The sequence below is a fragment of the Cimex lectularius genome, unplaced genomic scaffold, assembly GCF_000648675.2.
Source record: "Cimex lectularius strain Harlan isolate CLEC.00 unplaced genomic scaffold, Clec_2.1 scaffold201, whole genome shotgun sequence".
Lineage (NCBI taxonomy): Eukaryota > Metazoa > Arthropoda > Insecta > Hemiptera > Cimicidae > Cimex > Cimex lectularius.
This window is the reverse complement of record NW_019392805.1, coordinates 555,590-581,887: the sequence shown is the minus strand read 5'-3', so window position 1 is coordinate 581,887 and position 26,298 is coordinate 555,590. Positions and strand designations below refer to the sequence as shown.

The 26,298-nt window shown below is 38.3% G+C and overlaps 2 protein-coding genes across 5 annotated transcripts in view; both read right to left on the bottom strand.

The window, feature by feature from the left end:
- Positions 1-1,149: 1,149 nt before the first annotated feature.
- The window catches only part of LOC106671113 (trypsin-like), a 40,688-nt gene continuing 15,539 nt past the window's right edge, over positions 1,150-26,298 (bottom strand). For 2 of the 4 annotated variants that reach the window (XM_014401944.2, XM_014401945.2), the window contains exons 2-8: positions 16,545-16,771; positions 10,371-10,892; positions 3,123-3,211; positions 2,926-3,061; positions 2,728-2,866; positions 1,432-1,577; positions 1,150-1,355 (exon numbers count right to left, since the gene is read on the bottom strand). In XM_014401944.2, the coding sequence (XP_014257430.1) occupies positions 1,203-1,355; positions 1,432-1,577; positions 2,728-2,866; positions 2,926-3,061; positions 3,123-3,211; positions 10,371-10,892; positions 16,545-16,771 (1,412 nt within the window). In that variant the 3' untranslated portion in view covers positions 1,150-1,202. Of the gene's footprint in view, positions 1,356-1,431; positions 1,578-2,727; positions 2,867-2,925; positions 3,062-3,122; positions 3,212-10,370; positions 10,893-16,544; positions 16,772-25,254; positions 25,332-25,814; positions 25,894-26,298 lie in introns of those variants that run through there. The other 2 variants (XM_014401946.2, XM_024228134.1) reach the window with 2 other exon arrangements.
- LOC112127340 lies at positions 5,890-8,197 on the bottom strand. The gene is made up of 2 exons (XM_024228135.1): positions 8,155-8,197; positions 5,890-6,652 (listed from the first exon to the last, which is right to left on the bottom strand). Exon 2 carries the CDS (start codon positions 6,616-6,618, stop codon positions 5,890-5,892), a length of 729 nt encoding a protein of 242 aa, XP_024083903.1. The 5' UTR covers positions 6,619-6,652; positions 8,155-8,197.

Sequence of the window (26,298 nt, the reverse complement as noted above, 5' to 3'; positions counted from 1 at the left end):
GACTAAAGATATTTGCCTAGGGTTCTACACAAAAAATAATTTACATAGGACATCAGAGTAATTGACATTTTAAAATTACAATTGGGAAACCTAAACACTGGTATTTAACAGATCATTCACCATGAACCCTTTTTTTTATTTTTTATTTTTTTTTGTCCGAAAGCTCGAATGTTTGCTACATTCGACGTTCTCAATATTCGTAATTTGTGTAAATAAATAACTAAATGTAAAAATAATTCATGGTAAATTTGAGCTGTGTAAGAATCACACTTTTTTTAAAAGTAAATGATTATGTAGTAAATTGCAAAACATATCTGCACACAGTGGACGTATGCTTTCAAAACTTAACCTTCACTAACCCTAAATTACACACAGTGTTTGTAAAACTATGGTTTTTGAAAGAAAAATTTTATTCAGTTAGCTTGACAATTTTGATTTTTACAAAAAATGCATAATATCTATAGACTAATATGATATCACTAACAATGGTAATCTTTAGTTAAGATAATTTTGTTTCAAGTCTGTTTAAGCCTTAAATTGATGTAATTAAAAAAACTGTTTTTGTTTTCTTTGTATTTATTCTTTTAATGATTCTTTTATGGACAATTCAAATGTGAAATATGGATTATCAAGAACTTAAACACTATCTCGGTTAATTTGCTAAACCGCTGTTCCTAGTTTAAAAAAAACATAGCAAGAACCTCACCATAGTTATGGCACAAAATGGCACATTATTAATAATAATAATCATCAATTAATAACACCTTAAAGATTTAATTTTTGAGTTTAACTAATAAACTTTATAGGAAGAAAAAAATAAGGGGCTGATAATTTAAAACACCTTTTTTTCTAATATTTTCTAAAATATACTATTGTTAAATGTTTTACTTTGAACCAAAACTTGAACAAATAAATAATTGATAAACATCCATTACATGTCAATTATTACGTTTTAAATAGCATAAACCTTATATTGCGAGGTATATATGCACATTAAAACTTGATTCAAGCTAACAAGAATAAATGTAATTAAATCAATATATCACGATATATTAAAAAAAAAAGATTTTACTAAAAATTTCAACAAAACAACTGAAGTTTAAAGAGAAAACTTCCTTTTCTTTTCTTTCTTTTTTTGTTCTATAAATTAATTATGCTGGGAAAATATGGTATTATTTAATTACAAAATGTAATTTGTCCAGTCATTTTATATTTTTTGCTATCCAGGGCAAAAAGTGGGTAACCCTTGTATAAACGCCCGGATATTGTCCTTTGCCACAGCCAATTCCCCAGCTTACTATGCCGACTTGGGTCCATTTTCCGTCATTGATCATAAGTGGTCCACCACTGTCACCCTATTTTGAAGAAAAAACAAATTATTTGTAAAGTAAGTAAAAATTATTTGTAACAATTTAAAATCGGGTTACTTACGCTACATGAATCTCTGCGATCTTCCCCAGCGCACAAGAAGTGATCAACAATTCCTCCTGGAGCCGCGGGACCATACTTTGCCCTGCATTCCCTGTTCGTCCAAACTGGGATATTCACTTCTTGGAGAACAGAAGGTTGCGGTCCACCTAAAAAATCAGAAACGTTTCACTGTTGTAATTTTGTTTGAAATGACATGATGAAAACCAGGGACATAAATAAAAATATTGATCATTTGATCTGCCTATCCTTGCTGGGTTGATCAGTAAAACATGTTCCAGCATTTCACAATCTTCAGTGTTGGGCCTGTTGGATCTTTGAGAGGGAAAAAGGTAAACCATTTCTGGCTGGATGTCGCCTCATAGCAAATTTAGCAATTTAATTAAAGGGTAGAAAAATATCTTGTGATTTAAGAATGGGCACAGTGATTTTCCTGCAGTGTTTATGCTCATGCTGATTGAGCTTGGCGCCAATCTAAAATCTTGTCTTGAAATTTTCAATCTTCAGTATACTGCATCACCAACTTTAGAAAGTTTGTTAGGTTGGGAAATCCTGTGAGTTTAGGGCCATTATAGTATTGCCCTGCAGTGTTTATGTCTGTGTATTGGCAACATCACATTTAAAATCTCCATGTTCAAAGGTACTTCATCACCACTGTATCCAGTATCGATTGTTACAGTTTGTCAAGCTGATAAACATTTCTAAATTCAGTTTATCAATTAACCCTTTCTTGCCTAGTGTTGCCTCAGAACAACATCAATTTTATTAATTTTGCTAAAAGTTAGCAAGAAATCCAGTGAGTTTAGGACAGGAACATGTGCAGTGTTTTTGCGCGTATGTTGGAACACAGAATAGTTTGGCGCCAATCTAAAATCTCTATCATAGAATCTTCAATATGGCCCTTCAAAACCACTACAACTCGTATCGATTGTTATAGTTTGTCAAGCAGATAAACATCTCCAAATCCAGTTTATCAATTAACCCTTCCTTACCCAAAGTCGCCTCAGAGCAACACCAACTTTAGCAATTTTGTTAAAGGTAGCATAAAATCATTTGAGTTTAGGGTGGGTGCAGTTTCTTTGGCAGACCAAAATTATCATATAATGATCTAATTTCATATCCAAAAGTAGATCATTTCTGTTAAATAAACTTACTGACACAGGGTAACAAAGAACTGTTAAAAGAGAAAACTTCTATCGTAGGAGGCAAGTTGTAAATTTTGGTTTACCCACCATTAAAGAAATAAACAGTATAAAGATTTTTTTAAAAAATTAAAACATGTAATGTCACTTCACATACTTTCACTGAGACTCCCCCAGCCGATGACGGTTGCGATCTTTCCTGCATAATTTTGCCCAGTGGACGGGAGACAGATGGACCTTACTTTGTGGCTATATTGAATTGGCGACTCCAGTGTCAAAATGGCGATGTCATTGTACTGAAACATTGTTTGTCATTCATAATGATTTTCCTAGAATCAGTAGTTTATTGACTTACCAATGTTCTTGAATCGAATCCTCTGTGTCGTACAACTCGCTTGACCTTCTTTTCAATGTGATTAGTTTCAGAATTGCTCTTTATATTATGATCTCCCAGTCGGACTGTCAATCGGGCAACATCCCAGGCGCTCATGCTGAAATTGTAAACCAGTTTTAAATATGTAACAACAGGATATCATACATGTATGATTTTACTGAGCGACACAATGAGCAGCTGTCAGTATATGGCTGTTGTCAATTAGAGATCCACCACAGAATTGTCTTCCACTGTTGAACAAAGCAGCCTGAAAAAATTTGAAATTTTTGGCATTCATATATACAAATATATATGTCTTTCTCTATTTCAATAAATTAAAGTTTTCAAATAAACAATGAGCATTTTTTTTTAATTATTCTGTATTGAATTTTTCTGAAATTGTGGTAAATACAAAATTTTCTTTATATGGTGTAACATATTTCAATTCATAAGAGTCAAAAATCTTGACCAATTTTAAGGTTAAAGTTAAGGTTAAACGAATTCAGCTATTTAAGAACTTGCTCACAGAGGCCAATATTACAAATAATGACAATAGCTTTATTAATAGCAATAGCCAATTTTTCATAAACTACATGTCATGTTCTTGTACAGTAGGTTGAGTTAGGTTAGGTAAGGTTATGTTTCTCTATTTCCTTGAATGTCTTTCAACCTTTTCTGCCTAACAAACAGATCTTAAGTCTGCCTCAAACGTTTTAAGAAAATGTTCAAAGGTTTTAAAGGCAGGTCATCAATTTTGCATTACCAGGGAGTGCACATGGAGGTTAGGTTACGCTTGGTTAAGAATGGTAAAGTTAGGTTGAGTTAGGGATGAGTCAGGTTAATTTGGGTTAGGTTAGGTTAGGAACAGCTAAATTAGGTAGGGTTAGGGACGGGTGAGATCAAGATTGGTTAAGAAAGGTTATCTATTTTTTATATTATTTTGTAAATCCAATTACTTATATCATGGACCAATCATCATTTATTTGTTAATTCATTTAATAGTTTTAAGAACAAATTATTGTTATCTATTACATAATCTGTATTTTCTTGTTTTGGTAAATGCCGTTAATAAAGATATTATTATTGTTATGTAGGGCGAGGAACAAGTTAGGTTGGATTAGGGTTAGGGTTAATTTAGGTTACGTATCCATGATTAAATGTTTTTTCGAATAAGTTTTAATGTTTTTTCGTTGTTCTATTTTCATTATTGTTTTAAGTTGTTGTTCATTTGGCTGTTTATAATCGTGATTTCACGCATCGGTAAAATTTTTTAAATAATAATAATAATTTAAAAAAATCCATGTGTCCTTCAGTTTTTAATGCATGAAACATAGGACTATACTTCGAATTACTATAATATGATTCATTTTTCATATCAAATAAATTTTGTCCCAATTCGGACACGCTGTCTTATCACCATCTGTTGTGTACTCAAGAAACTTAACTCGATTGTTGCTGACTACCTCAAAGGTGTCAACTAAGGTTGGGGAGGTATTAGGTTAGATTAGTGTGGTTAAGGATGGTAAAGTTAGGTAGAGTAAGGACGTAAGGAGTAAGGATATGTTAGGTTAGGGAGAGGTTAAGGTATGAAGGGGTAAGCCCCTGGCTCAAAGGAGACGCAGTTGGGGCAGCATAGTGAGGCACAGGGCTGCGTGGAGCAGTGTTGATGTCACAAAAACTGTGTCATGCAGGGCGCAGTTTTGTCGAAAAATTGAATAAAACTGATCGAAATAGTGCGGAGTTACCGAGAGATCTACCATCCAAATTATATGAAAACTAAATTTAAATTGGAAATTAGGCAACTGCAATTGAGAAACGGTAAGTTCAATATGTATTTATTTTTTTACATATGAAAAAAATATATAAATTAGTAAGTGATACAATGTTCAGAATATATATTTTTTTTGCCACTACCTCATTCAATAATGTCCTCGCGAAACACTTTCTTCTTGCCAGGGCACACTTCCGACTGAACTATTCTGTGAAAGTTTGTCTAACTGAAAAAGCTGCTTTGATCATTTCAGTTCGGAAGTAGCTGTCCTGTAGGTCAATTTTCACTCGAGCCATTTCACCCCTATCCCCACTAACATCTGCATTTTCCGTAAACAGTTGTGCAAAGCACAAGCTGATTTTACGATATTCACCATGCTGGATTTTTTTAATTTCAAATGGCCTTTGTTATACACGAAATCTGGGGGCAAGAATTCCAAATGCTCATTCAATAGTTTATCTTGCTCTTGAAAGTCTATAGTTGAACATTTTATTTTTATAGCTTCCCATCTCTCTCATGGGGGACTCATGAAGTTGATAATCAATTGATCGCTGGGGCCTCATCTTCTACGAATACGTATGGCATCGTAAGTTGTAAGGACGGCAGTTCATTAGAAGTGTTTCAGTAGCCATTTTTCCCCCAACCCACTGCTTGAAAAAACACTCCATCACTTTATTACCATGGAGCCTACGTCGATGAAAGTGAATCTGTACTTCGGGTCAACAGCTGCCATTAAGACGTCGAAAATCAGGTTTATGGCTGAAGTCTGGGATTCAGATTTATTTGGCTTCTTTATCAAAACTGCCGTAAATTGTCCGCACGCAATGCCGATAATCCCAGCGTGATTCAAAGTCTGAGGCTATTGATAGTCACATAATTTTTTTGGTTGTGGTAAATACATCGGCTGCATTGTTTTCCTTATTGCAAATGAAACTTCGTTTACATTTTTTTTTTTTTTTTTTTTTGTGGGTTATATTTGCCTTGAATCTGTCCTGAGTGCGGCCTGCGGGGGAAGCAGACGCCCGACCGAGGAGCCAGGCAGCACGGGGGGACACAGGGGGCATATGGGAAGCATTCTCTTGCATTGGGGCTTGCATTGTCGCCCAGAAGTCCCCACACACACACACACGCCCGCCACCAGCCACAGGTCCCATCTCTTTATTTCACTTCACAAATCAGATTTTACCAAACAATTCTGTTTCCCTTAAAAATTTAAATAATCTTGATACTGTTGTTTCTCTGTCATTTAGCAATTCGGGTAGAGAGGCGGGCAACTCACTGCTCATGCGTGCCCTTCTGTACATCTTACATTCTAACAGTATGTGCTTGACTGTGGTTAAAACTCCACATGTCACGCACATAGGTGGAGGTTCGCGTGCCATTAAATACCCGTGTGTTATTCGTGTATGCCCTATCCTGAGTCTCGCAAGTACACATTCTTCTTTTCTAGACAGTCTAGCTGAGGTGGTCCATAGTCTTATATCCGCTTTAACGGCTCTAAGTTTGTTTTCCCTAGTATTGAACCATTCTAGTTGCCATTTTTCTTTGGTTTTGGCTTTCACGTGTGTAACGAAGTCTTCTTGCGGCACCTCACTTATTTTATGACCTTCTCTCTGGGCACTTCTTGCCGCTTTGTCTGCCTCAACATTTCCGGTTATCCCGCAGTGTCCTGGTATCCACATGACAGTGACTTGTAAATTTTTGCGGTAAAAGTCCTTTATGGCAGAGTGAATTTCATGTACGAGGGGGTTCAGGCTGAAAATATCTTTTAAGGCATATACTGCTGAAAGGGAATCAGTACAAAGGATCAGATGATTTCTTGTCAAAGCTATTATGTTTAGACATTTGTTGATCGCTAGGAGTTCTGCACAGTTTACAATTTTTGCTACAGTTCTATCTGCCATCCTTTAACTGTATCCAGTGCTTTTGTAGCTAACACTGAAGAAAAAATATATTCATAATTGTATTTAAAACAACAAAAGGGCATTAGTAATTCAATGCTTATTAATGAAATGTTGATTTATTATTATTATTATTATTGTTTTGGGTGAGGAGGCTAAATCTCCTTGGACGAAATTGAGGAACAACCACAGAGGTGATTGGGCCCTGTTAGACATTGAGGGAAAATTACCCTTGTTTGGGCACAGGAGCAGAGAGGCAACGAAGAGGCCGACAAATTGGCCAAGTTCGATGAGGAAGCCTATTGGCCCTGAACCCTTTTGTGGCAAAACCGCGGATCCTTTAGACAATGGATTAAAACTAAGTCCTCCGTTCAATGGGAGTGTAGCCCAGAACAGAGGCATTCAAAAACATTTATCAAAGGAACATCGCAGAAGAACTACTAGGACTTGCTAGGACTAGAATAATAGTTGGACGGACTGCAGTTTCCGACTCCGGAGTCATGTGTAAATAGACGGAGTGGCAGTAACAAGCCTTTGCTATATATTGGCAAGAAAAAGAAGAAACAGCGGAACAAGTCCTCTGTTGGTTATACGCTAAGATTCCTAATCCTGGGAAAGGAAAATCCAGAGCCTGAAGGTTACACATGGAAGCCCTTGAAATAGCTTTGGGATCTGGTAAAAAGCCATAAGCTTAACCAGGAACTCTAGATAAAAAATGGAGATGCACAACAGGCCAATACTGGTGGTGGTGCATAGGTCGTAAAGTAACCGGGTCCTATATAATTTAATCTATGATGCTTTGCGACGACAAAGTGCGTGACAAAAAGTGGTGCAGCTGCTGCAGAAATCAAACCATGGAAGTTTATATCACAAATGGAGTTTTTATTGGGGTACATGGTCAACGAAAATCGTGAGATTAATTTCTACATCGATTAAGAATTTGCTGACCAAACATCACAGGGCTGGCGTTGACTGAATCTGATAGCTAACATTCCGATCATCAACTTGACGAGAAGATTGAAGAATCGAACAACCAAGTTGCAAACGGTCCTCCTCAGGATTGCTTTACCCCGATTTTACAACGAAAGAAGACTGCAAAATGATCCGTCATTGATAGTTTATCACGAAAACATCGAGTAACGTGAACTGAGGTCAAAAGAGAGAAGTGATGGGAGAGAAAAATTGGAACTTTATGTCAATGTATCAGCTAACAAAAAAATGCCACCCGCATCTCAGTATATAGTTCCGTTCTTCCTTCCGTTTTTCAAGAGGAAGCACGTCTACTGAACATAATTAAACCTCCGCATCAGCATCATTATCCATCTCAAGTACCGATAAACATTGGTTTAACTGGGAACAAAATATGAGCTCTGCTTCTGTGACTTCCTTTTCCATCTCATTAAGCCACCTCCTCGAGGGTCGAAACAAGAAGGCAACGTACAAGCTCCCACCTCCTCTCTTTCATTAACATAACTTTATTGATTGTTTTCCCAATAATATTGTCTATAATAAAAAAATTATAAAAAATAAAAAACTTACATCAAAAATATTTTCTTTAGTTTCAAGACGTTTTTGATCGTTGCAACCCTCGGGGAAGATTATAGGTTTGACCATGCACTTCTTCAACCTCTTTCCGAATTGTATGTAAAATTGTTTCTAAATTTTTCGTTGGATGGTTCTCTTGGTAGAGAAAGCTCTCTTATGAGTACTTCTTATTTTGAGGTACTCGCCTTTACTTTCATCGTCTTCCAATGAAGTAATATAGTTTCCACACCGTCATCAGAATCTGACTCAAAACTGCATTAAAACATGTTTTCTGTTGTTTGATATCACAGCATTAACAAAGAACCACTGTCTTCGTCAACTGCCCCTGTTCCCAACATACGACAAAGTTTTTTTTCCTGTGCGCTGCGCTGCTCTCCTGCGTGACGCAGGTCAATGTCCGCCTTGGTTTAGGGTTTGGGGACGGATTAGGTTCCATATCCACGATTCAATGTTTTTAATAATTAACTTGTTTATACTACAAACGTACCGACTATTATTTTCTAATGAAAACTTTAAACAAGCATGAAGACTGCTTAGCAAAGACAGTCGTTCATATCAGAAAAAGAACGTGTTACTGGCGGAAATATTGAAAAACCAACGCCTATATTTTGAGAAGTAGCTTCCCTTTGCTATTTTTAACTTTAGAAAATCTTTTTGTAATACACTATTAAAAAATTTCATCACGTTTACTATTTCTTTTAAAAGGACGTTTCCCCTCTTATAATAAAACAACTCTACGTCACGATCCCAACTATTAAGATTGGATCGATTTTTATGGCATACATTAAGCGTAGATTTAATCCCGACATTTCCATGCTCATTAGCCGTTCTCCTTCTTCCATCTTCTTGTTCTTACTCACTGTCCCTCTCTCCATCTGGAATGAGTCACGGTGTTTGTCCTATGCAAAGCCGGGGATCGAGGTGAACGTCCAACCTCGGAACTAACGACCTCAACTTCATATTTTAATTTCATTTAGCATTATTTAAGGCTGCTTTATAATGAGTTCAATCTAATCGAAATTATCGTCTATTTGATGATTTAATGAAAAAAAAGATAAACACTATAAAATGGCCATCATACAAATTAGGCCTGCGTTAATTAGGCAGATAATCATATCAACCCGCTTTCATCCACACAGATTTTTCAAATTTGCATTCACTTTAACGTTCATCAACTCATTTAAATCGCCTTCAACACTATTAACTAATTTAAAAAATTAACTATATAATTACTAATTATAATTGTCAATCCTCTGTGTCGTGCATTAAAAAATGAAACGCACATGGATTTTATAAATCAAACAATTCCTCTAAATTTTCCCCCATGCAGTGAAATCACGATTGTAAACAGAGCTACGTAACAAATGAAAATAGAGCAATGAAAACCTTCTTAATATTCGCTCGGCAATACAATTAATCAACGATATGCAACCTAACCAAACCCATACCCTAAGTAACCTTGCCATTGTTAAGCAAACCTAATATAACAATCCGTCTCTAGCTCTACCTAACCTAACCTAACCTAATTCGTCTTTTACCCTACCAAACTTTACATTAACCTAACCTAATCCGTCCCCAAACCTTAACACTACATAACTTAACTTGTTAGGTTACCCAACCTAATCATTTTTAACCACACCTAACCTAATCTAGCCCGTTTCCAGCCCTCCTAACCTTACCCAATTCATTCGGATTCCCTGATAACGCGAAATCAATGGACTGCCTTTAACACCTTTGAGTATTTTTTAAACGTTTGAGGCACTCTTAAGAAGCTGTATTTGTTAGACAGCTCAGATTGAAATCAGTTCGAGGATTTAGAGAAAATCTGTTTGCTATTAGGAAGTTGCTAAAATTAAAATAATACACCGAATTATAGCCTCTATCTAGAGACAGTAACAGAGCGACTATTTTTATTAGAGTATTAAGTTTTATATAATCAACATTGTCGGTAAATAATCGACTAAATTTTCTATATTACACAAGAGATAATGATAAGACAGTGTGTCGGACTGACAAAATTTATTTAGCTGGCGAAGTGACCTCATTAAATGTTGTATGATATTCACCCATTATCAGAGTATATTTTCAAGGCGTGTTTCCTGTTCCTACAGGATGTCTGCCCTGATAGGGCGGGGTGATCCATTTCCGAGTTTGGGATAACGGACAATTTTACATAACGATAATATTAGTATTGATTTAAATTGACTTACGATCCAGGGCCATTCACCCAAGTCGGCGTTCTGTCCACCGACGATCCTTTCTTGGTCTTGGTACCCGTTCTTCGCCCCGCAGGTGTGTTCGACCGGGACCACGGGCGAAGGCGGCTTCGTCGGCGGTTTGGTCGGGGGCGGGTTGGTCGGGTAACCAGGATAGCCCGGGTAGCCGGGATAGCTCGGCCACTGCGGAGGTCTCGGGGAGGTCGGTGGCTTGGTCGGTGGCTTGGTCGGGGGTTTGGTCGGGGGTTTGGTCATCGGAGGCTTGGTCGGAGGCCTGGTCGGAGGCTGAGGCTGCACGATCCCGGGATAACCTGGAGAAGGAGGGTGGGTCGGCAAAGGGGGTATGGTGTGATCCGGAGGATGAGTCGGGATGGGCGGAGGCCAATTGGGAGGGATCGGGTTTCCCGGCCTCGCTCCTTCTATCGCCGGCGAAGGCGTTTTTGTCGTCGGCAACGTCGGGGGCGTCGACGTCGTCGTAGGTTTCTCCACCGGGTTGGTACAGCACACACCGAACATCTGTAACATAATGAAATCATATCCACTTGCAAAATTAAGCGGCACATCGGTTCTTCATTTCAATGTGTGGTAGATTTTGCGTTAGTAACTTAAGGCGCGTAGACACTGTGGTGGACACCTACGGTTACCGCGATACCCGTTAGATGTCACTACCGGTTCTAGAATGGTCTCGCCCTCCACTCCGCAGCGAATCTGAGCAGAGCCAGTGCGTATATAAGCCACTGGCTTCAGACTCGTCAACCGGACGAGGTCTCACTCATACCCTCAGACACGTCAAAAAACCAATTGCACCACTAAAACGGATATGAAATAGAGTACATTTTCTGAAATTTGCTGGTCTCTAGGTTTCGAAATAGTAGTTTAGAATCAACATAGTGAGTTTTTCAACTTTGAAAAAACAAACTATTTTTCAAAGTTCTCGCTACTAAAACGTTTATAACAAACTTCGGATTTGATATCCCTCACTAAAGGAACAAGCAGATGATATATAAAATGCTGGTTTTTGTTTTGTTCAGATGTTAATTAACCCCCAAACGATGATCGCCACGATCAGCGTCCTCACCACATCCAGCGCCTTTCGGGTTTCTCGACCGTCGTCCTGATCCGATGAGTCGCAACGGCTGGTCTTCGATGGCTTTGGCAGGCTAAGTCCCCTTGTTGAGTCCCAGATGGAGTGTGACTGCTTCTCTTCCGGATCGACTCCTGGAGTCGACTGTTCACTGCTTGAGGTGAATCTTTGATTCGTGTGAGCCCTTGAGCCTGACTCACTGGTTTGAGCCCTTGGTCTAGACTGACTTTTGATTTCCCAGTCATCCCTTTTGTACCAGTTTCTCTACCGGAGTAGGGGTGGAAAGGAAAATCAAAAGTCGGGAGAGTTCCCACGCCGCGGGTGAACCGGCGAAGACGAGTGTCGCGCACATGGTTGACGCGACCCCAATTTACGATGTCCCACATCGCTTCATATTTTTGACCGGTTGACAACCCTTTAGCACTAAATTACTAGAGGATAGTTATTTATTTAATCGGTTGTCTAACTATTGCACCTTTATGTTCTCCAGGTTCCAGTCTGGGTCTGCGACACCCTTCGACGTTCTTATCTATCTGTTCAACGGTGTAATTATTTCAAAGTTATGTTTGCCAGATTTGAGTGGGACGTCAATTCGTCCCCTTCGTCTTACAATGGTATCGACGGATTTGTCCAAAACCTGTTAGTTTTGGAGTTATCATTGTTTATTTGAAAAAGGAAAGGGAAAAAACTTGGCAAAGTTTGTAACACGAGTAGCCGAACACCCTGTATTGTACGAAGGGTACTGGACAACTGACGAAAAATCGGTTTAACTTCCTTTAACTTAAAAATTCGGGACAGTGTAACCAATTTCTTCGGCAGAATCGGCCGTCGTCGGCAGACTAAAGCCGGTTCCAGTGTAAACGTACTCTAGGCTAATCAAGTGAGTCTTGGCCGAGGTTCGGACTTCTGGCGGTGAAATTGGAGTTGTCGAAATGTTGACTGAAAATCACTTTTGAGATACATGCTGTTCAGCAGCATGGGTTAATAATACTTTCTTGATAGGCGAGGTTGAGAGAACAGGCGAATTTTATACATTGTTCTCCCATCTGTTATAACAAGCAACCATATTTGGGGAGTACTTCAGAGTGACTTTTTTTATACCCAACAAGTCAACGTCCATGACGATGAAACAAAAACTTGCAGTGTGCGGGTTAAATGAATAACATAGAAATCGCAGGTCACAATGAAGATACGATGAAACGGGATTCTGCCCATAAAAACAAAATTATTTGGTTTGATGTCGGCAGTCGGTAGACTTAGACGGAGTACTGCCGAGTATGTCGGACCTAGTGTATCCTCTTCTACCGAAGTCCAGTCTATCACTTTTGGTTGTTTGGACGATAACGGCCTTATTCGGCAGAGTTAAAAGTCGGTCGAAGTCAGCTCCAATGTAAACATACCCTAAGCAAATCACGGCCAACGAAGCGGTTGGTTGTCTTTCGTTGGCCGAGGTTTGCTTAGTACGTACGCGCCTTGAGAAGAAGGACCCGACTAAATAGTATTCCGCTGGCGTATGTATTTTGGGACTTGATATCGCAGACAGTGGAAAGGTAAAGGAAGAGAGGAAAATATGAACATATCGATGATTTAGAGCACATCGGAATTCAGAATGGATGATACAATTGAGATATGATTTAAGTTAAGGCCGGCTTAGCACCTGTCCGTTACATAGCGGGCTACTTCGCCTCCATCGATCTTTTGAACCGCTCTCAATGCAAATATTTGCATGCTACTCGTAAAGAAGCCACACGGCGATGAGAGAGCTCGAACGGATGTGGATTGGGGACCTTTTTGCAGTATGATGATGACTCGTTCATTAAATGTTCCCGAATGACTCCGAACAAAATAGGCCAAAATATTCAAATTATAAATATTTATTAGCTACCACCTAGCTGCAAATCACGAATCACGACTATCACGCTGTTTTCGCCGGCTTCCATGTCTTAGAGGAAATGATTTGTTTAAATAAGTTATCTGTTTATTATTAATTATTATTTTAAATTTTTATGCAATGACGGTCGGCTGCCGAAGCTCGTGGGTTCGAGTCCCTCTCGTGATGCTAATTTTTCTTCTAAACCGTCTTTGTACAAAAATGGGAAAGAAATGAGTCTTTGTTAATATTTGGTTACCTCTCAGACACCCACTCTCTTTTTTTTATAATTTATATTAAATTCTTTCAACTTGTTTTGGAATTTTTTTCCAAAGGTGCCATTGACCTTAACAAGTGGATTTTGATCCAGGGGTTTGGTGCGATAAAAGTTCGATTCCGTCCGATTCTGAAGGTGCGTCCGGACATTAACCCGTTAGAAACCGTACACGATTCATCATTACCGGGTAATGCCGGGCACGTTTTGCCTGGATCAGATCCTAAGTCGATTTCCACGTAACGACCCCTAGGATCACGACTGTATTGACATTTCCATTCCAGAACTACACTCATCTCTTTGGACCTCTTCAGATGATGTTCCGGCCTGGTATTTTGTTTTCGAGCTTTTATGTCATCAGATTCAGAGCGGTTGAAATGGGTGTTAATAACCTGTTCAGTGGTAAAACTACCCGAAAAAAGACTATCATTAATCCGGTATCCCAAGGCCGTTTGCGAATCGGATCGGGCATTTAATCAGAAATAATTCCCGCCTATCTAAACTAAAATTAAGCGTGGTAGAACGAAAATCCAATAAAAACTAGACCCTGCGGGACGGAATCTTTTATGCCTTCCCAATCGAATTTACTATAACCGTTTAACGACTCAAAAACGGTAAATTAGCAATAAAATACTTTGTGGCCTTGCGAGCCATGTAGTGTTTTTAAAGTCTTCCAACGCTCTTGGATGGGCTGCCAAATGGCAATTTTGGAGAAGTGGAGATGACCTCCTGAAACATTGTAGACTCGGTCTGGATCTGATAAAATATTATAGGGAGTTTCGCATACTACCGTATTAAACATTTTATCTGCTTTCTTATATTATACACTATTATTATTATTATACTACCATTATACACAACGAATAGGATTATCAATAATTAATACTCTTTTAGAACACAGTTCGTGAAATGATCAATCTAAATGGATTACGTCTAAATAGAGAAGATATTGACTAGCGCACCTATTCCGGCTTTCAGTCATGGAGCTAAACATGAGGAGGCTTGAACAACTTTTTTTTTTGTAAAATCACGTAAGAAAAGAAAAGGAACCATATCATTGGTACGGGTATTGAGACTGGCACAATTATTTACGGAGAAACGATCAAAATTCTAAATCTATTCAGTTTGGCATGTTTAAAAACATCCCAGCAGCACCGTGGCCATGCTCGATAGTTACCCAAGAGATTCAAGTCAGGCCGTGAACTTTAGTGTTGGGTCTCTTGGGTCTTAAAGTGGCAGAGGGGATTTAACCCTTTCTGCCTCAAGTTGGCTCAGAGCAACACAAACTTTAATTTTGTTTAAGTTTAGTGGGACGTAAAACAACAAACTTGCTAAAACTGGTGTTCTCTGAGGCAACTTTGGCAAGAAAGGGTTAATTGATAAACTTTTTTTGCCTTATCTGAGATATTCAGTCAAAGAGGGATTTATAAATTTGATTTGAAAAAAAGAATATCCTGTAGACAAAAAATGTTTTCAAATACAGTTTATAAATTAGCCCTTTGTGGCATATAGTTACCACAGAAGAACACTAACTTTAGGAAATTTGTTTCTTAAATGTTTGTTAGATTCAAAAAAGAAAATCCCGTGAGTTTGAGGCGGACGCAGTGTTGCCCCTGTAGTGTTTCCGTCAGTATATTGGCAACATTGAATAATTTGGCGCCAACCTAAAATCTCCATCTTGGAATCTTGATCACGGTTCTCTACCTGGTGGTGCAGTGGTCTGCATCTTGTATCGAATGTTATAGGTGTTCACAGATTTAAAAAAATTCAAATACAGTTTATAAATTAATCCTTACTGTCCTAAGATGTCGCTGGAGCAATACAATTTTAGAAAATTTGTTCAAGGTTAACGGCATGTCCCGTTAGTTTAGGGCAAGCGCGTTAGGTCGCTGCTCTGTTTCTGCCCATGTGTTGGCAACACTGAATAATTTGGCTCCAACCTAAAATCTCCATCTTGGAATCTTGAACATGGTTCTTTACCTGTTGGTGCTGTGGTCTGCATCTTGTATCGATTGTTATATGTGTTTACAGATTTAAAAAAAAAATCAAATACAGTTTATAAATTAACCCTTACTGTCCTAAACTGTCGTTGGAGCAAGACAATTTTAGAAAATTTGTTTAAGGTTAATGGGAAATCCCGTAAGCTTAGGGCGGGGGCAGTGTTGACCCTACAGTGTGAATCTGCCCATGTACTGGCAAGACTGAATTATTTGTCGCCAATCTAAAATCTCCAACTTGGTCTTCAATCTCCAACTCAATTCTTCATCATCATTGCATCAAGTATCAATTGTTATATTTTTCTAGCAAATTGGTCAAAATTCATACAAATTAACCTTTTTTTGTCCAATTTTTGGGTCAGAATAACAACAAATTTAGCAAGTTTCTTTAGGTTTAGCAAGAATTCCCGTGAGTTAGGTTTGGTGCAGGGTCATTCCTGCTCGTACATTGGCAAAATGACTTGTTTGATAACAATCTAAAATCTCCATCTTGGAATCTTCTCTTGATTGAAACAGACTCACTGAAGATGGCGAAATGCCAAAAGTCTACAGACTAACACGGCGAGGATAGGCAGACCAAAATGTCGGTAACGACCAAATTAACCAGGTGCTCTCATTAACAATTACTGACTGAAGAACCATTTCCTTCCACTCTCGATATTACAATTAGTGCAATGGGTCATTTTTTACTAATTGACCGTTTAACGTTTAAAACTCAGTCTCTCTATTCAGGCGCTACTTCTATATATCTAGGAAAACATCTTCCTTCATTTCTTCCTCCCAATGTTTGTCTGCTCCAAACAGAAAAATAAAATTATTTCCTTCCATCTTAGGATCTTATTTGAATATACGCTTTTTTCCAGGCTAAATTTAATTGTGATAAAGGGAATCAGTTTGGGAAAAAATTAATACAATCTAGATAAGATAAAATTGAAAATTATACCTGTTTTCCCGTCGCGGTGAAATAGCTGCATGTGTCGTACATGCCCAGGACCCACGTCTCCCAGGTGTTGAGCTCGGGTAGTTTGAAATAGGGATAGCATTGCCTGAAGCTGGTGCACCTTCCGAAATGGCCTTTGCTCGTGTAGCATGGACCTATCGGGATGAGGCCCGGCCAACCTTCCCACTGCCTCCGCTCCCTGTTGCTCCCTTCCTCGGCTTCCTCTCCGGCTAGAACAAACGAGAGAATCGAGCTAATCATTGGATCAATTGGACGAAAGGATGAGGACGAGTAGCCATCTGTCATCGAAATGTAAAGTTCTAACTCTTCTATACAAGGTGGAAAGATATTAGTTAGTCCGACTATTCTTGTCAATGGGCCCACGGAGCCGAGAAAAAAATGCAATAGGCCATCGTGGGGTATCGTACTGTGACAGTCACACATCGAAGCCGACGAGGTTAATTCCAGGAAAACACTTGGCCTGCTGGGATATACTGGTCACTTCACGTGGGGATAGGAAGATCCTAATGAAAGTATTTGAAGGGATTGGTGACTGGTGAGAGCTAGGAGTGTTGCCACCTGAATTTCGAAAAGAGCAGCTTACCCTACGTTATGCGGCTAGGTTCCTGGCCATCCACACGAGTAGAATTGATGGCACTTGAGGCAGGCAGTTTTTAGTTTTGGGGTGTCCGTGAGGAGGAGGAGGAGGAGGAGGAGGAGTGGGTAGTGAATAAATACTGTCAGCCCCAAAAGCCACCATACATGATCCTTCAATGCCCGTACTGTGAAGCATATGACCCTTGTCACTGGGAACGGTACGAGAGATTGGAAACCATCCTACCAGGTTCCTCTCGTTCAAGATGATCCCGCTTAATCGCCTTGCCTTCAGGTACCGGAGAAGGCGACATACCGTATTCAGCGGACGATACTATATAGACCCAACCCAGCAACTGCCTATGCCGTCAAAGTTAATCATCCTACCTCGTGTACTCTGACACCTGAGCATTGTAGGCTTTAAAGGACAGATACTCTCGTCTAGCTCTAGACCCACTGCCGCTAAACGAGCAATAAAAAAATATGGTAACGAATAGTGTGCTCCCAGACAGTCTCATTCTAATTGACTCAAAATCGGCCATATGCGGTTGACGCACGGGCACTTACTTTCCGACGATGCCCGTGTCTGTCCGGCATGCAGAGCGACTTAGCAATGTAGGTGAAAATATTTTTTTTAGCAAGAAACAAAGTCGATAGCCGTTTTTCATACACGGAAAAACCATTGAATATAAATTTTTTGGAAAATTAGAATTTTTTTCCTGAGATTTTTGGCCCACCGATACCTCCGGTTTTTTTGTTGAAAACTCATAAAAATTGTCATAATTTTGAAATGACCCCACGGATCCGAGGGAAGCTGTACATATTTTTAGCACTACAAAAACTACACGTAATGGCACAAACCCGGCCTCCGTGACAAAGTCATGACCTGAGATATAAAACTAAACTTTTATATGTTCATTTCAACTTCGTTTTTCTCACGGATGATGACAGAAATCCAAATCTTGTTTGGATATAGGCTGAAAGTAGATATATTCGGCTTTCTAATGGTTGAACTAACATCAAATTTGGATAAATTCAAGGTGAGTGGAATTTTGATGATGAGTGAATTTTTCAATTGGTCAGTGAACGTAAGAGGAAAAAATTGCTCCAGGCTGATACAGCCGGAAAATTTCTATTTTTTAATTACCTTTTGAGCTCATTTTCTATGTACAGTGTTCAAAAATATATTTATTTTCACAGAAGCTCTTGCACTGGGCACTTTAACCTAAAATGTATCTGCAAAAAATTGAATTAAAAATATTGAGACATGGACTTTTAGACCGAAGACTGATGTGTCCCGCATGCAGTGCAACTTAGCAAAGTAAGCTAAAATAATTTTTTTAGCAAGAAACAAATTCGATATTCATTTTTCTCACCCCGAAAAACCGAGAAAATCAAAAATTCAGTTTTTCCCCTGAAAAAAAAATGCTTGGGATTTTAAAAATCCTCAAAAATTGTCATAACTTTAAAACGACCCCACGGATCGGACGAAAACGTTTCATATTTTTAGCTCTAACTATAAACTACACGTAATGGCACAAACCAGGTTTCCAAGAAAAAATCAGAACCTGAGATATAAAATAAAACATTTGAGATATTTTTGTTCGTTCTATCCTCGTTCTCCTCACTGATGATGGCATAAAATCTACACATTGTCGACATACACTGAAAATAGAAACATTCAGCTTTCCAACTTTGTAATAAGGTTGAATTTGGATAAAATCCAGGAACGTTATGAATTTTTTTAATTGGACCTACTTTACTGAATGCGTCTTTTGGTTTTTGCACCTTTGTACATATCTAATCTCATTTAATACGATTATTTGTACGATTTTCTTGTCCTAAAAAACAACTCGCCATCGATTTATATACAAATAAGTAAAAATACATGCACAAGACCTGTGCACCTGCATAAAGCATATTTCAAAAATGTTTTGAATTAAATTTTGAATGTAAATTAGAAAAAATATAAATTTTATCGTCTCCTAGAGCCCATTGGCAAGAACGCCCGGACACATGTTCAGTATTTTTCTACCTAGAATCAACAAAAAAAAAGTTTCATTTAAATCTATGAGCCCTTTCTTTTCTCTTCGGAAAATTGGTTCTTTGAACTCCTCACGGTTGAAGTGTCCGAGAATGTTTTCTGAAACTGTACCTCCAAAATATTTTTTTTTACAATTCTTGTTTCGAAAATTCTCGTTGGTACGAATGCGGATGGAGAATAGTTCCGAGTTGAGGTTAATGATTGGGAGTCGATGTGAGAAAGTCCTTGGCAATGACCGTCCTACGTGACCTAGACAACGGTTGTACCCTTGACACTTGACGTACTCCAACTAAGAAGGAAGAAGGGAGCAGGACGATTCTACTCTCGCGATATGGTGGGAGACGGCCAAGGATCCGCAGGCGAACTTGGACAAATTCAATCTTCAATATCGAGCTTATAAAGAAGCCGAATAAAATCAAAACAGAAACTTTGTGGAATTTGGGTTTTAAACGGATTTATAAATGAGAGGACAAATAGAAAACAAAATTATTTTATGCTTTTATGCCAGCACCTGTTTGCCTTTTTATCACACAGCAGCCGCCCATGAAATTATTTTAATAGAAACAGATCATTCCAATATAATAAACCGCCATTTTAATATTCTCGTAAGTCATATACACAATCTTTACCCAAATAATTTTGAAGGATTCAAATTTTTAAAATTAACTTAGCCAATATTTTGAAGTTTGGTTGTTTTCGGACATTTTGACCCGCATATCCTCGTTGGTTTGATATGTGAGACGTGTTTCGACTTCTCACCATCTTCAGTATTGTCTGTGTGATTCTTGTTTAGTCGATGTTTTGTTTCACTTACAATCGGGTTTCCCGGTCAGTACGGACCCAACGCTGAAGATGGTGAATAGACGAAAAGATGAAAAGAATGAAGTTTTTAAAAAAATCTTTTCTCAGCGTGGAATTTTACCAATGCTTTAAATCCAACGATAATGGCTAAACATCCTAAAATAAGACAAACTGAAATAATTACAATACGATTTTTTTTTTTTTTTTTTGCGTTGGCTGGATAGGGCTTGAGTTGGATTAGGTCGGGTTACAGTTACAGATGGATTAGGTTAGGCTGGCTTATTGCTTAGAGACTAGTAGGGTTAGGTTAGGTTTTTAATTCCAGAAGTGAAAATTAGGGATTTCAAGAAGAACTAAAGTCAGACGCATTTTGGACCTTTGAATCGTTTTAAAATATTTTTCCTTTAAGTCCTAAAAAAACATGAAAATCTGATGACCAGTTTCCACTTGAAATATGAAGTCTGACGTCGTCTTGTAGGCCTAGGACCCTTCCGATTTACGAATCCAGCTTGTTTTTAATATGCACGTGTTTTTGGGCTGGATACACAATTTTTCTGCGTGACAATTTTCGCGTCATTGATGCCGCGTTAGTTGGGTTAGTCTATGTTTCGATGGTTAGGGTTAGGTTAGGTATGAAAATATGTACATAGTTTTGAAAAGAAACAAAGTCACAAAACGCTTTTTCAGCCTGTAAATCATTTTAAAATATTTTCCTTTAATGAAGTCGTCCTAATTCCTAAAAACGGCTAAAAACCTGATGGATACCAGTCTAGCTTGGTCGTGTAGAAGTCTAGGACTTTTCCTATTTACCAATACAGCTTGTGTTTAACATGGATCTGCTTATTTGGCTCGATATACAATCTTTTTGCGTCTCCTTTTTTGCGTTATTGATTCTGCGTTACCAGGTAGTGCGTATGGGTTGGGCTAGGTTAGGTTAGGTAAGGTTAGGTAAGGTCAGAGAAGGCTTAGGAATAGGTTTAGAGTCGCGTAGGCTCATGTCAGGTTATTTAAATTTCAGAACTAAAAAATACATAGATTTGGGGAAAAATAAAGTCAAGAAACGCGGGCCTTTGAATCATTTTCAATTATTTTTCCTTGAATGAAGTCCTAATTTATTTTAAGAAAGGGAAACTGACAGACAATCTGAAAATCTGATGCAGTCCAGTATCCATTGAAACATGAGGTCTGGCGCTGTCGTATAGGCGTATTTTCAAAACGTTTGATGCATTTGGTCAATTTCAATGAAGTAGATCTCTAGACAAAAAAGGAAAACGACTCCAGCCATAGCCCACCAAAAGGGCCATCAACAGTTTTTTGGGTGTAGGCCTTTCGTTGATATTTAACAAAGCAACGAAACGCGTGTGTCATGGACTGAGCTCACGAGGTCATCCATATGTGTCTTGAAACTGTACGTGCACTTGTCCTGAGGCCGTCTTTAAACATTTCCCAATCTGAATTTATTGTGAAACAAGCTGTTTTGAGAGGAACCGTGAAAATGACTTTTGTGAGACGATTCTGCAGTCGACAATGGTTTTTACCAGAGATTTGAGAACAGCGAACGCGTATGATTTTTCTTTTCGTTTGGTAGTGTTCAAAATTGTGAAATAGCACGATTGTCTGAAGTCAGGCAACTGGGGCAAACCGAAGCTTTGGAATTGTTCAACAGATAAGTACACAGATAAGTTGATTCAATGTCCTTCCGGAAAAAAAAGATATAAAAGCTCACGGAATCGCCGTGTTATCTATTGTAGGTAGAATAAAAGGGACTGGCGGTCCGGCTAGAAAAAGCTGTCAATCAGTCAAGCTTCTATCTAAAAGACACAAACCAGCCTATAAAATAGATTTTATACGGGAAAGGGTTTTGTCTTATTGCTAGTTGTAACAAATCGAAGTGTATATAGTTTTTATAGCCTGGTGCTTAGTTTTAGCTGAAAAATTACTTTTTATCAACCAAAAAATTTAAATTAACTGTAAAATTAATTACCCAGTTTAAAGTTGAGTATTTACAAGTATTGTCACCTATAAGAAGAAACTAATCGTAAAGCAATAAACATAAATAGAAAGTCCCCGGAAACAGAAGAACACATGTTACTTACAGAAGGGCGTGGGAAACCTAAACGTAAAACACCCTGGTTTTGCTGGCTCACTCCAACCGCAACCCCTGCCTGTTAAAACCTTTAATATTTCAATAGAAATTCTCAGGGTAGTTTTATAATATTGATAGGAATTTTTGTTAATTATAATTGAAAATCCTGTCAAAACATCCTACTCCACGGCTAACCTCGTATGGAACGAATATATAAGTTTACATGTATCAAGAAGACAAAGTCTGTCAACAAATCGAACAGTGAGTAGCAAGTGAAAAAGCGGCTTGGTTAGACGATTCATTAAAACACCCGCTTCTACGTTGGATTATGCATATGTAAAATAACCCTACTTAACCTAACCCCTTTAAACCTAACCAAAAAAAATCTATATCCAGCATAAAAACACATCTATGTTAAACAATCTCTAGTTAGACGTTTTTTGTAATTAAAATTAGCATTTTTCAAACTCAGAACATTGAATCACGGATATGTAACCTAACCCATGCGCATGGTAACGCGAAATGATATCATAGAAATGGACGCGCAAAGAAATTTATTTTTCTAGCCCAAAAAAATTTCCATATTTTTAAAAAAAATCTCTACTTACACTTCTTTGTAATTAAAACTTGCACTTCGCACATTCAGATATTGAATTATGGATTTGTAACCTAAACCTTACCTAACCTAACCTTTCACTACTTAGCTTAATCAAAACGGATACGTGATAATGAGCATGCAATAAAATTGTGTATCCACCCAAAAAAGTATCAATTGTAAAAAAAATCTTTGGTTATACATTTTTTGTAATGAAAACTCACACTTCGCAAACTAAGAACATTGAAACCAGGATATGTAACCTAAACCTACCTAACCTAACCTGTCTCAAATCTTACCGAACCCAATATATTGTAACATAACCCTACATAATTAAACTAATCCATTCCTAACTATATCTAGCCATACCTAATTCTATACTCTCCTAGTACGTTTCTAACCCTATCTAACCAAACTCGACCGTAAGCCTACCTAACCTAACCGAACTCAATTTGATCTACCATAACTCTACGTGATTAAACTAACCCGTTCCTAACCCTACCTTCCTAACATAACCTTACCTAACCTAACATAACTCAATCTAACCTAATCTATGTTGACCCGGCACAGGGTCATTTGCTGGGTCTGTCTCCACTTGCGGGTTTTTGAATTATTCAAACGCGTTTCGGCATTGTGCCATTTTCAGTGAGGAACAAACCCATCATAAAGTCGAACCCATATGCACTCCCTGGTAACGCGAAAATTAGCACGCCGAAATGGCTATCTACTATATAAACATATCCATTATTGAATCATTGATTTGTAACCTAAACCTTACCTAACCTAACCGAACCAAACGTAATCTAACTTAACCCTATGTAATTAACTTATCCGTTTCTAACTCTATCTAACCTAACCTAAACTAATCTAACCCTAACTAATCTAACTACCTTGCCTCTCTGAAATTAACCGTTCCAAACCTTACCTTACTAACTTAACCCGTCCCCAACCTTACCTAATTTGATCAAACCCAACCAAATCTAACGTAACCCTACAAAATTTCCCTAATCTATTCCTTAACTTACTCAGCCTAACCTAACCCTATCCTTTTTTCCCTCTGCTCAGTAAACCCTGCACCGAAGGAGTTTAATTTACATCTGTTCCCTATTATGATTACAAATCTCTCTATTCAATCTTAATCATTAACTTTTAACACAATTCATTACTACATTCAATATTTACTATGGAAATGATAGTGATTTAAAAAGTAACCCTTACCTTACTAGCCTGATCCGTTCTTAACCTTACCTAAGCAAGCTCTAAATAACCTAACATTACCTTACATAACCCTACTTAAAAAATTGTGTATCTAGCCCAAAAACATATCCATGTTAAAACATCTGACACTCCTCTTCACCGTAGGGATTATTCCTTTTAATTCACCCATCCGTCTGCTACCGAAAGGATTAGAGCACATCTCACAGGACACTTAGACCATTTTAATTACAATTTTTCTTTTCCCAAACTCGACCGGTAACATCTAAAAGTGTCCTTTTAAATTCAATTTCGTCAAGTGGGGCCAGTCTTTTCTTCAACGTTGAGCGGAAGTATTTCCTCCCCAATTATAAGACAAGTAAGTCCTTTTATATCCTCAATCAGCACGACTGTAAAGCAACAAATACGAAACACAAAACAATTACATCGTCCACAGGTCCATGACACAAAGAGAAAAGGGTAGTCTTAGAGAGCATTAGGAATCAAAACCGGGGATAAATGCAAAAGTTCAATGAAGTTGTAAATGTAGTTTTGTAGGGGCAGAACAAAACTGGAAGAGTCCTTTGCCCAGTGATCGACTTTGTTCCATATAACAAGGTCCTGTTTAAGTAAAGGTTAAAGCAATTACTGTCATATGGATAAGTGGTCGAAACCACTTCATGATGCTTTTTGTCGTATCAATCTTAATTAAAATTCCAAGGGCTATGTCGGGATTCGAACCCAGGACGCGCTAGCATGGCGCAAACCACGAATACTTGCCCCCTGTTTCTTGATCGACACAATCTTGGTATGTTTTAGACAAGATATTTAAAAACTAATTACAAAAGGTCGTACTCAGGAATATTTGATTTTCCTTTTGTAAAATCTCTCGTGTTCACGCAGTAATTAATTTGTCACCCCTTTGGAATGGGATTAATTATATTTTTCGTATTCGTCCCGTTAGGGAGGTGAGCCGATGATTAAAATGCAAATATTTACCCCTCTTCTTCGTTAAAATTCGTTTTGATTACTGCCCTCGGGCTTCCTCCTGTAGAAAATTATGCGATTTTAATTAACGATTTCTATCTCGCATAATTTTGAGGCTGTTATAGTTGATTTAAAACGACGCCCGGACGGGTGAATCAATCTCGGAACGTTTTACCTAAAGACTCTACATACCAAAAGACTCTACTGAGGGAGGAAAATAAGGAAGGAGTTGAAAAAGATTTGCGATGGACAGGACGAGTGTTCCGAGGCAAATAGTGAATCAATCCGTCTTTCCACGATCATTGCATCTTTCCATCATCATCCGTCTGATCACGATTCATCGCTCGAGTCAATTAGCAGTTTAATCAGACAAAAGAGCGAGTGAAAAGTTTGAAATGGATGTCACACTAACCTTTCAAGGCCTGTCATTGTGTTGGAAGCGGGGGCCAAACCGTTGATCCCGAAAGCGACAAAGCAGGAGCGAAGGATCTGAAGAAGAGTAGGAGAAGAACGATAAACTCACGCCCGGGCACCGGGTCTCTTTTCCTTAAGCGATTTCTTGTTTATTTTGTTTTGAGCCTAACTGGAAAAAGTGAACATTTTTTCAATGGCTTTTGTCGCGCTATCACGGATGAGCCGACGCCTCGGTCAATTTACCTCAAATCGTGAACGAAGGAGTTAATAACAGTTAATAATACTTTATCGTAATAAAGGGCAAATCGTTGGCATTGTATAGATTTTTTCCTCTCTTCTCCTCGGACCTGAAACTAATCCGATTGGGCTCGGAAAATAAAAAAAAATCTTAACATTGTACTCTGTCGAAATCGAGGGGGAGAAATAAAGAAAACCCGTCATGGGACCACTGTCTTTTTAGACTTCGAGGAGGATTATTGGAAAGAGGTCAGGAAGAAAGTTGTACGTGGAATTGGAGGATAGTGTGGAATTATTTTGGAGATGGATTTTGCAACTTACTTTATAAAGAGTACATCTAGGCTGTAGCTTGTCTTGATACTGCCCAAGGTAGCTGATGACGTTCGGTAGGAAGGGCGAGGTTATAATAGATAGGAGGTAGAGTGAAGGTTATCTTTCATTAACTCCCATCTGGATGGATGGCTAGAAAATCGTTTGCAATCGACCGAACGGACGAAAAAACTAAAATATGGTTTATATATTCTATTAGGATAAATTGAATAAAGTCCGCTCATAGGAGAGCAGGGTACTCACTCTCACAAACCACGAGATCGTGGGTTCAATTCCCACCGTCGCCCCCCCCAAAAAAAAAAATTAATACTGGCTAGGCTAATATGTCAAACATATGACCTTCTATCGTTGAAAAGAAAAAGAGTTTTACATGTCCTGAAAAATCATGTTCCCAAGAAGGAACCGGCTAATTGGAAAGTTTGTTTAGATAAGTCAATCAGAAGATGAATAGTATTCTTCCAAGAAACCTTTTCAA